The sequence below is a fragment of the Leptodactylus fuscus genome, chromosome 2 (genome assembly GCF_031893055.1).
Source record: "Leptodactylus fuscus isolate aLepFus1 chromosome 2, aLepFus1.hap2, whole genome shotgun sequence".
In the NCBI taxonomy this organism is placed as follows: Eukaryota; Metazoa; Chordata; class Amphibia; order Anura; family Leptodactylidae; genus Leptodactylus; species Leptodactylus fuscus.
Genome location: NC_134266.1, coordinates 93196393 through 93208429, shown reverse-complemented (window position 1 = coordinate 93208429; position 12037 = coordinate 93196393). Strand labels below are relative to the sequence as shown.

Below are 12037 nucleotides of genomic sequence, written 5' to 3'. Positions count from 1 at the left end.
ATGTCTTTGTATGAAGCCATAGAAAATAACGGATCAGTGGCTAGCACATGTTTGTGTAATTGCAGTTGTGAGTAGTAAATTTCTACTACGCCAGTAAACTAGAGATTTTCAGGTTAGACTGCAGTGATACCCACTATATATTAAAATGTGTTTCACCTGTATGCCAACAATTATAAATTGCATGTGATTCCTTAGTAAAAAGCATGGTATAAACCTAGAATTACATGAATGTATTTGTAGCTGAGGACAATGTGCTGCAGGGACTTCAGACAAAAGACGAGGAAACATTGAAAACACCATTTTCACACTTGAGAGACAATAGAAATTGGAAATACGATCCAAGTTTTATTAGAATAAAACAAATGAATAGCAAAAAGTAATAAAGGAAGGAAGGAATCATAAAAACATAGTAATAACTTCAACATTTTACTTTAAGCCCATCAAAAACATTCTTTGGCTCTTCTACATTGATGCAACTAATACTACATGGACAACATAACCTCACAGTAGGATGGAGCCAAATATACCCCTCCTCTCCAATGGATACAGTATGGATGTACAGTAGGACACTGTACATATCACTGAGGACACAAAACCACATTGTGTCTTTCCCTTTACTTGAATAGGCATGTACTCTTACTTACACACGCTCAAATGAAATAAAATATTTCAGATATTCTTCATTCATAAAAGAATATAATTGAGAACAGAAGATGACAGCGTGAACTCACACAGGATAACTGTAGTATTACAAGCACATTCAAACAAGTTTGTGACAATGTGTCCATAGAGGGTCCATTTGGCTTTTGTCATAGTGGTAAGCACCAGCATAATCTTCATTGTACTGAATAGACAGCTATTCAATAGAGATGCATTCAGCAAAAAACTTATATCTTCCAACATATACATCAATCATTGTATGAACAGAGCCTAAGGGCTTAAACAAACAGGTTTTTTTTTTTTTTTTTTTTTTTTCCTTAATCACCTGTGGTATCTCTACAAACCTAATAATATTGAAAAAAAGACGAGCAGCTCAGTGTTATTTTCAGCATGTATTCTGAGGACAACTGCATTTGACACGGACCAATGTTGGTCTGGAAAAAAACAGACCGTAACAGGATATGCTTCAATTTGTTCCACATGAGACCAAGGTCCACAATAAAAAAAAAAAAACTTAAGCTTGTATGGCACCATTCATTACAATGGATCTGTGCTCCACAGTGCAAGTCTAGTTTATGCAGATTACACACAGATTTAATCATGGCCGTCTGAATAATTGTCCTCCCCATGACGTGACAATTCTGGAGCACCTGTCCCTTAGAAATGCACGAATAAACGGATAACTGGGCATACTACTCGTGTGAAGGATGATCTGATAGCGTCACTCATTTACAAAAAACAAGGTAACACCAAGTTGTTAGTTTATTCATACATTTCTAGCAGGAATAACAGAGGAACGACAACACAGAGTTCTAAGAAAAGGTGCTCCAGGATTGTTACTTTATGGGTAATACAGTACTAAGACAGGAAAGCTGGCAGATCTTTATAGACTTAAGAAAAGTAAATACTTCAATATTAAGCTTCATTACATAACTTGCATTAAAAAAGAAAGTAGAATTAAAAGAATTAAGAAAAAAAAACAAGGAAGCCTTTTGAACGTTCCTCGGCATCATTAAGGCGAGTATATTGCTTTCCTTCATTTCAACATAATATATATATCTTTTAGGTACTATGTGCAGCATAACAAAATCAAGAGTCTCAATGCAATAATTTGCAGCAGTTTATCATTAAATATACATACATTACGGGTGACAGGCGAAGGGGATGTCAAATCAGAAATGTTAATGAAACCAGAAAATAGATATGCACTCATACTCACACTCATTATCTGCATCCTCCACTCTGTTCCTGTGCTGAGCCAGTGTCACCTTGAGCGGTTGCAGCGGTAAGGTCACACTCACTGGACTCACCACTTACTGTTGTATAATGGCTGACCCAGTGCAGGAACAGAAGGGCACAATGCAGGTAAGTATTGGTGTATATATTCTGAAATTTCCCCAAGGTGGGACTATTAAAGGATTATCTTATCTTATCTCTTATATAGGTTTTATACCCCTCCAGTGCTGGTTGCATCAGATCCCAGACAACCCTTTTAAATGCGGATCTAGTTTGCCATATAACGCAAGCCATTAATGCCTCATAAGACATTTAGTGATGTCTTTGGACAATCATGACAATCACTGGATAGCTAAAGCAAGGAGATACCGCACCATATAATGATCCTATCCCAATCACAACCCTACTGGATGAATAGTAAGCCATGATCAGCTACCTAGTCCAAGCACATTTTTATTTTTGACACATGAAACGCTTTCTATTCATTCTCATTTACAACATATAACTCTGATACACAAAGCAACTGGAAACCAAGCGAACAGCGATTTACAGCAAGCAGACATCTAACATCCTGCTGCCAAGTTCCTTCACAATTGTAAGGAAGCAATGGAGGCTTTGAAAGTCACCTGAGAGTGAAGGCTGAGAGTACATAATAATGACGACATAGGGAAATTCGGAAAATTAACCAACTTAAGCCATCCACTCTTCTTGACTAAATAAAGTGTCCTGTTATGTGCTGGCACGTTTTCTAGATATCTAATATTCTCTACAATTATATAACTGAACAGCCAGCAGATTCAGCCAATGAAAAGCAAGAAAAACTACAACATAAATATCTCGATAATATTTTCTCTACTAACATTACAAACAACTCGCCACAAACAAACATATGGTATGTGCTACAGCAAAATACCACTGCAAAAAATACTAAAAGGGCATAAAAGTATGACTAGTGACCCAGCCTTTCCTTAAGAGGTCATAAAAACAGCTTTCCTTTGTAACTTGTTTAAAAAAAATTAAATAAAAATCTTAAATTCAAATCTTCAAAAAAAAAAAAAAAAAAAAATCAATCTTAAGTAATGCTTGAAGGGCAAGTTAACAGCACATGAACACAATAATAGTAATATAACAATAAGGAACACAGTTTCCAACTCACTTCACTGTTATCCCGTTTACATTACATGTGTTTTTTCTTGAGACGCACAAATAAAAGTAGTTTTTATGGTCTGTTAGAGAACGGTCAGGTCACTGGTGGGGCTTTATGCCCTTCTAATCATTTACGCTGCGTCAAACACATTGGAGAGATCTAAACGTCCTGACCAAGAGTCACTTGTATTAGGCAAAGTATCATTATAAATAACCAAACAAGACAAAAGAACCTTCCCTTCAAGAAATTGTTGCATATTTGGAAATACGCCTTGGAACGGAGTGCACAGATCACAAATGACATTACTCTTAGTGGATACTATTAAGGCTAAGGTCTCGTGTAGCTGTGGAACCTAATCATCAAAACAAATCAATGAAGTATTTCATAGGTCCAAACTGGTGGTTTGTGCCCAAAGTAACGTGTCAAAAAGAAACTAAGTGTGATAAAAACACACTGAGTGCTGGTTCATATATTGTTTTCCTTGAACCAGGGCCCCTAAATTAAACAGCGGGCAACCAGTTAGAATTAGCCCAGTGTATTTTACAATATCTGACCTCTGATGAACCTTTTAGAAAGGAGAAACGCATAAGAGTCATGCTAGTTCAGGGCAAGAGCCTAGCCTTCAGTCTGTATCAGATAGCTTGTCTAGCAGGAGGCCTCGTACCTGGGGTAAATTCCTGGGGGGCCTCTTAGGGAGAGCTGCGTCTGGATTGCTATACACTGGGCTGATTCTAATTGGTTGCCCGCTGTATAATTTAGGAGTCCTGGATCAAGGAAAACAATACATGAACCAGCACTCAGTGTGTTTTTATCAGTTTCTTTTTGACACGTTACCTTGGGCACAACAACACTGGTTTTGTATTTTTGTTATTTTATAATTTGCTTTCAATAAAAGTTAGGATTTGCACTTCTGCAACATGTTGCCTCAGCCTTAAAACTTTAAGACAGCCAGTCTTTGTCTTTTCTCAATCTTTTGTCTTTACCTCTTTCTGTTAATATAGTCGTATGGCAGCTTATTTTTTGTGGGTCCTATTATGTTTGTTTTTTTTCTTAATAGTACAAATAGGAAACTTATTCTATCAGAAGACAATCTTTGGTATGAATGGGCCAGATTTCATATGTATGTCATACTGCTGAGGACGGTCTTACTATTGCATTTACCAATTTTTATGGTAGGCATGAAAAAGTGAAAACAATGTTTAAAAAGAAAAACTACGGTTTGAAAGAAGGCAAATCTGACAATGTTTGGGGATTTTGTGTTAACAGTGCACATTGTGTAGATGACCAGTTAGCTTTGTTTTGCAGGAAGGTAGGATTACAGCGATGCCAACTTTATAGAGCTTTTATGTTTTATTACTTTTTTTAAAAAAAAGCTAAACTTGTAAAGCAAAACTTGCTTTACATCACTGTATTCTGATACAACTCGACATAAAACACTGTATTATGATTTGTGTAGGCTGAGCTGAAGTTTATTTGTACTGTTTCAAGGTATACATGAACACTTTTTATTCCATTTTTGGGGGACAAGAAATGAACCACGAGAATAGCAATTCTCGGATGCGACAATGTCAGTTCCGGTTTTTTTTGCTAATATCTTTGCATCATAAATGGAAAGTGTGTTTATTAATTTTTTTTTTTTTTTAGTTCCAATAGGGGTCTTAAACATGCAATTGTTTGTGTAATAGATTTCAGTATTATCGTCCTGCTGTTCTATTGCACTCTGCCTTGGCACCCCACAATAGAATCACTTAGGAAGGATTGAGGGTGATTCTAAATGTTCAGATGCTGTGTTTGCTATTACACATAGTGTCTGAGGGGTTAAAAGCCTATGATCAGAGGTATTTCTGATCCCAGCAGTTGCAGGCAGCTGTATAACACAGTAGGCACCCGTATAATGTCATGGAGAATGTCCGTGTCCCTGCGCCCATTGGCAACTTAAACCCCTTAGCAACATTCACTGCACAATGTATAAAGTACATGGGGTTTTAGTTGCTAATACAAGGATTTAAACAAAAATAAAAGTAACGTATAATCACGTATACTGGCTGGGAAACTTTTATCTAGAAAAATATGCCAGTGTACAAGGTATAAATATGTTATGGGAAATTGTAAAATTCCTAAATGCTGTACAGACCATATGCCACGTGTGCCCTTCTGACAACTCTATGTACTGTCTCTTAGTAAACTATTCATAATCTTCCAATTATTTCACAATAGAATGTTTACTAGGATATACATTATTTTATGTACAATACAGAAAGCTCGGGTATATTGATAGTGAAAGTTTTTTTTTTTTTCTTTTTATAAATAAAGTGAAAAATTTAGGCTGCAATATTTGTATCCTTCTCTGTGGCATTAACTTACTCTTAGAGCCGAGTGAGAGTATATAGGCACGTTAGGCACAGTAATCTTTGATCACAAAGTGAAGCGTCTAGAAGCCACCTGAAGAAGTTACATTCATGAAACATAATAGTTTGACCCACTCTTCAGTGTGTTATTAATGACAAAGCTTTACAATAGATCCATTGCTCAGAAGATCATGCCATTGCATCTTCTTTGGCTCGCAGAGGTGTATCGTTGCAGGCAGTATATTGCACATCAGTAGTATCACATTTGGCTTTCCTAAAAAAAGGAATTTTCAAAAAGAAAACCATTAACATGTAGATTGTACAAAAACATCATTAATTCCAAGCTGAAAAGAGAAAAAGAAAGACGAGAAAAAGTACCAGAATTCAGAATCTTTTAAGAAAAGATTAAGACAATATAAAATACAGTGGTCCGGGAATAGTAGCTTAAGTCCTCATAAGCCAACAAAAATAGTTGCAAAAGAAAACGTTGTTATGTATATTCTTTGATATATAATTTAGGGCAAAAACTTTCTAAACTGTAATGTGTGTGTGTCCACCATTTCAGTCATTTCAAGGAGGATTTCAGCACTCAAACAAAATATTCATCTGCATTTAATAGTCATATTGTCACAAAGGCAATATGGAGCTAGAAGGACTTAAGCTTCCCAGTTTATAGGTTTTAGGAGAGTTGTGAAAGAGAATAAGAGAATATATAGTTTGCTAAAGTGAACAGTTGCAAAATCATTTTGCAAGACGGCCTTTTAATACAAATAGCGTTCTTCTGAGACATTTATATACCAGGTGACGCAGCATCTTGAGTTAACACTTTGATAAATGGTTGCAAAGAAGCACAAATGTGATTAAACAAATACACACTTAAGACAATAGTTAGATACAAAACATAGTGATATTCGCAGGCAACTGGCAAGCAGTGAGGGTTACGTGGGAAAAAATCTGGCAACAATATTGAGGTTTCAAGTGGGCAACATGTCTGCTTTTAACCACTCTGGGATTGAATAGAAACCCTCAGCAAGAGGATGTCACGAACAAGAGCTCTGAAGAAAGAAAGATGCTACCACAATACAATGAAATGGACGTATATTATGTACAAGGCAGACAAAGTGGCGTTTAGATTACATCAAATTGCTGCATTTTATAGCATGTGGCAAAGGGAAACAACTGTTTGCTATTGAAGGGTTTTATGCCTCATTTCTCTCGCTGGTTCTGCCGGAGATTCGTCTGTGAGGAGGCGGAGTCTAAGATCGGACCAGAATGAAGACTGCTGTGGACTGATCTTAGACTCCGCCTCCTCCGGCAGAACCAGCGTGATTGGCCGAATGCTGTACTCTGTATGGCATTCGGCCAATCAACGCTGGTCAATGCATTCCTATGCTGAGATGTAGCAGTGCTGGCCATGAGCTCAGCTCGACTACTCCGGAGATGCAGCCGAGCTGAGCGCACAGCCAGTACTGCTACACCGGAGAACCGCTGCTACACCGGAGAACTGCTGAACCCTGCTGCACACTCAGCACTGCTGTATCAGAGATGTAGCAGAGCTGAGTGTGCGCTGAACCCTGCTGCACACTCCACTCTGCTGCATCTCAGCAGAGCTGAGTGTGCAGCAGGATTCAGCGTACACTCAGTTCTGCTACATCTCTGATGCAGCAGAGCTGAGTGTGCAGCAGGGTTCAGCGCATCTCTGATGCAGCAGAGCTGAGTGTGCAGCAGGGTTCAGCACATCTCTGATGAAGCAGAGCTGAGTGTGCAGAAGGGTTCAGCGGTTCTCCGGTGTAGCAGCAGTTCTTGGTGTAGCAGTGCTGAACGTGCGCTCAGATCGGCTCATCTCCGGAGTAGCCGAGCTGAGCGCACAGCCAGCTCTGCTACATCTTGGCATAGGAATGCATTGACCAGAGTTGATTGGCCGAATGTCATACAGAGTACAGCATCCGGCCAGTCAATGCTGGTTCTGCTGGAGGAGGCGGAGTCTAAGATCTGTCGACAGCAGTCTCCATTCTGGTCCGATATTAGACTCCGCCTCCTCACAGACGAGCCTCCGGCAGAACCAGCGTTGATTGGCCGAATGCTGTAGTCTGTATGGCATTTGGCCAATCAACGCTGGTCAATGCATTCCTATGGGAAAAAGTCAGCTTACGCATATCGCAAGCTAACAGGGATCCCGACGTAATACAGCAACTTGAGCATGTTAGATGCCCCCAGACATGCTTCCCCTGCTGTCCCAGTTGCATTCCAGGGTGTTGGCATCATTTCCTGGGGTGTCAAAGTGGACTTGGTGACCCTCCTGAGTCGAATAGTGGTTTCCTCCTAAACGAGTATTTATTTCCCATAGACTATAATGGGGTTCGATATTCAATCGAACAGTCGAGTGTTGAGCGACTACTCGAATCGAACTTCGAACATTTTACTGTTCGCTCGTCTCTAGTAAAGTGATAATATATCCATAAGGCAAGGCATGGCGGCCTCCAAGAAAATTAAACCAGAGCTACTCACCACTTAAGATGAAGCCGTATAAATAGACGTATAATGTGTTTTGCGAGCCGGACCAAAAGTGAGAGAAGCCTCAAAATAATGATAGGCTTTACAATACAGGGACAGTAAAGATAAAGAAGTACAAAAATACACTAGACAGGGTGCGATTCTATATAAAGGCTGCTGTGCCTTGCCTTATGGATATATTATCACTTTACCTTTATATTGATATCTACCGGTCCATGTTTTTACTTCTTATAGCAGGACTATTTTTAATGTTATTTATTAAAAGTTACATTTTATATATATTTCACAACAATCTCTTCCATTTGGACTTTCTGTAGTTCTGATTCTGCCTTGTGCCTATGTGAGTAATCTAAAAACAGACTGGTTGATATAGGCAAGGTGCTTAAAAAGGTTGTCCAGTTTCAGCACATAAGGTTATTGTCTGTGTAATTAAAACTTTTACACTTTTCCAATACGCTTTCTGCGTGGTTTTCTAGATCTCCACTTGCTGTCATTCACTCTGCTTACTCCCAGTAGATAAAATCAGTCCATGGTCATGTGATTGACAGCCCAAGGTCATGTGATGGACACACGGGTGCACAGCGTGTTACAGGACAGATGTCTGATTATTGTGCTATGATTATAACGAGCAGCACCTGTGTATCCATCACATGACCATGGACTGATCTTTATCCACTGGGAGTAAGCAGAATGAATGACAGCAAGCGGAGATCTACAAAACCGTGAGGAATTGATACAGAAAGTATACTATAAATTTGTACAGCTTTTTATTATACAAACCTTTATTTTTCTGAAACTGGACAACTCCTTTAACAATCCCTTTGCGTAAAGCAAGGAATGTTCGACACTGGAAGGGTAATCTCCAACAAGCGTCCGGGTTAAAAACAAGGTTTCTGACACTGCTTTTCAGACTATGCTTACCTGGGAGGCAGCCCTGCATCACAAAGATGGATGAGCTAATGTTTTTATGAATATCCTTTATAACCCCACAACAAACCTCTGGAGGGGGTTCATAGAGATACAGCCTGGGGACCTCTGAAGTAGACCTTGGCTAAAAGTCAGTATCTATTGTAACCAGTCTGACTTACTGTATGCGACTCAGAGGTGTTATACTGTCAAATGGGGACAGCTTAGCAGCAGTCAATCTGTGACGTTCATTTTCTCAGTTATAGTAATAAGATTTTTCTAAAACCATCTTTAAATTGAAAACCTCTTGGACTACAATTTTATCAAAAGGAAGCCCCAACACCAAGTATAAGCAAAGTCTTCTTTATCCCATTGTTTCAATTTACTATGAAAAATAAATAAATCAGTTACATAAATTAGATCAATTTTAGCAACTGAAGAGTAAATAAAAATACAAGCTCAAAAGACTGTTGCTTCTAGTCGAAAATCAAATATTTGTAAGGACCAGGTTTTATTTTATGCCGATGTAGCAGAACTACTAGAAGTAATGTAGGTATACAATTAGGTCCAGAAATATTTGGACAGTGACACAATCTTCATGACTTGGGCTCCACATGACACCACATTGGATTTGAAATGAAACAACTAAGATGCAACTGAAGGTTAGCCTTTTAGGTTTAATACAAGCGACTGAACTAAGATATCCTGTGAAGAGATAAGGAATTTTTCTATAAAGACTCCTTACAGGAGCTCAAAAGTTAATTGGACAAATTAATATTATCATAACTAAAATCTTCATTTTTAATACTTTGTAGAGAAACTATTGGAGGCAATGGCTGCCTGAAGTCTGGAACCTCCTTTATGATGCTTTACGAGTTCTTTAGTACAGCTGTCTTCAGTTGTTGCTTGTTTTTGGGTCTTGAGTTTGGTCGCCCAAAAAGGGGAGGTGACAGGAAAAGAATGAATCTCATTAGAGAGGCTTTCTGGATAGTCACCCTGGATACTAGCTTTTGAGACTATTGTCCAATTAACTTTGGGTCCTTGAAAAAGAGGCAGCTACATATTTCAGAGCTATCATTTCTAATCCCTTCCTCCACTTAGGATGTGAATGGAGTCTGCACTTTATTAAAACATACTGAAGATACAATTACAGCATCAATTTGGGCTTAAACGTTTAAAATACCAAAACGTGTCACTGTCCAAATATTTCTGAACCTAACTATATACCAAGATTGGGTTTAAAATTAAATTCATACTGCGAGGAAAGTTGTAGTTTTAAGGGGCCCCTGGACGATCAATATTATTGCGCAATATTTTAGTTTGTGCAATACAATTGATCGTATGTGGGCAATATTGAAAGGTTGTGCAATATATTGTGTGATGTTCAAAATCTTGAAAATATATTGTGCAAACGGCTAATATTATGCCGTCTGTTGGCAATATTGCGCAATTTTTTGTGTTAGTGATGCATATGCATGTGTATTTGGGCTTGATAGTGTTCCTTTTACCGATTTCAGGAGTAACCAAAGCGAGGAGTTCATCAAATAATTCTCCGTCCATTCGTACAAAGTTGCGGAAATCATTTGGTTCAATTATGCTCAGTTCATTGAGTAATTTGTCGTGGGTGAACTTCTCCCTATCACTAAACCACTGTTTGGTCCATTTTCGACCTTTCTGCGAGCCTTTTTTCTTTCCTTTTTTTATGACTTGCGGTCACAGCAATTATCACGCAACACAATTCAGTTTCACTCAACATGTTGACTTCTGGCGGGGACTGTTTGCACAATGTGGTTGCACGTCTGTGCTCGCGATTGCGCAATGTATTGCACAACCTTCAATATCGCCTCCATATGGTACAATCTTTTGTACAAACCAAAATATTGCACAATAATATTGAACGTCTATGGGCCACTTTAGAAAAATTATTAAGGGGTCATACTGAGGTGTGTATATATTGTTTGGGGGAAAAAAAGGTTTATACTTTTTTCTAACCCTACTAGGGGAGCACTACTGCCACCTTTCTTTATATAACATTTACACCATTATTAATATAATGATTGCTTTTATATATTGTTAGTATGCAACATAGGAGGACAAGCGATGAAGTGAGACATGGACACTGCCAAAGAGCTTACAGAAAGTCTTTAAAAAGTTTTCCAAGAACAAAACATTGACAAACCATCGTTGTGTGATCAATGGAGGTCTGTCCCCCATTAGTGAGGCTGAGATGTAATGCCATGTTCAGCCACACACACAGAAGAGCGGCTGTACCTAGATAATCCTTGCAAGGTATACCAGACCCCTAAAGATAGGCCTTCAATGTTTTAGGCCAGGAAAACCCAATAATAGCATATGGGTAAGAATGGAGATACCTTTTGGTATTATTTGTTTCATTGAGCTCCTGCTGTTGTACAGTCTTGAACTTGTCATTTTTGTTTTCACAAAAATATGTACTGGATAAAGAAGAAACAATGCTAATATTGCTAATAAAATCACCATACTTCATTTAAGGAGTTTTTTTTGTGTGAATAACAACAATAATAATGGATGGCCTAATGCGGCTAAAGAACTAAAAAAAACTGTAACCAGACTAGTATTGAGTATTCTTAGCGTAAGTCATAAATAAAAGGGCTTATTCACACATCAATGTCAGTTTGTCAACCTTGGAAAAATGGACAAATTTTCATATGTGATAATGTCCCTTTATCATAGTATAGCATCAATTTATCACACCAATTTATAAAAAAAAGGAAGGTCTACACCACTGAAAAAAGTCAGAACTACAGAAAAGGCCTCCTACCAATGGTCCATGAACAAGACATCAGTGGAAGGAGGACATTCTTCAATTTTTTTTGTTTACAAATCTTTTTTTTTCAAAGCAAAGCACAAACGACAAAAATAACAAAAAAATAAATAAATGTAAGACTGAATAGAAATATAGAAGTTAATGGCTCTGGGTGCTCTCCTTGAAAAAACAAAAATCAATGATGTGTGAATAAGCCAATTGGACTAAACTCATTAAAAAGTTCGAAAGTCAATTTTAAAAATAAAGAAATAAAGTTATGTTACTGGAAATATTAGAAGAAAAAAAAAAAAACTCCTTAAAAATAAAAAGTTCCCATTTCACACAAGCTCCCATTGGCAATTCAGACCCAAAATCAGAATGAAATCATAGAGCCAGGATCATATTTAGTGCTGTACTGATGGTTGAAATATCAAGTCTTAT

At 37.9% G+C, this 12037-nt stretch overlaps 1 protein-coding gene across 4 annotated transcripts in view; it reads right to left on the bottom strand.

The window, feature by feature from the left end:
- Window positions 1-345: 345 nt before the first annotated feature.
- The window catches only part of LOC142194791 (complement decay-accelerating factor-like), an 86224-nt gene continuing 74532 nt past the window's right edge, over window positions 346-12037 (bottom strand). For 3 of the 4 annotated variants that reach the window (XM_075264154.1, XM_075264156.1, XM_075264157.1), the window contains 2 exons: window positions 11184-11264; window positions 346-5665 (listed from right to left, as the gene is read on the bottom strand). In XM_075264154.1, the coding sequence (XP_075120255.1) occupies window positions 5581-5665; window positions 11184-11264 (166 nt within the window). In that variant the 3' untranslated portion in view covers window positions 346-5580. The remainder of the gene's footprint in view (window positions 5666-11183; window positions 11265-12037) is intronic. The other variant, XM_075264155.1, reaches the window with a different exon arrangement.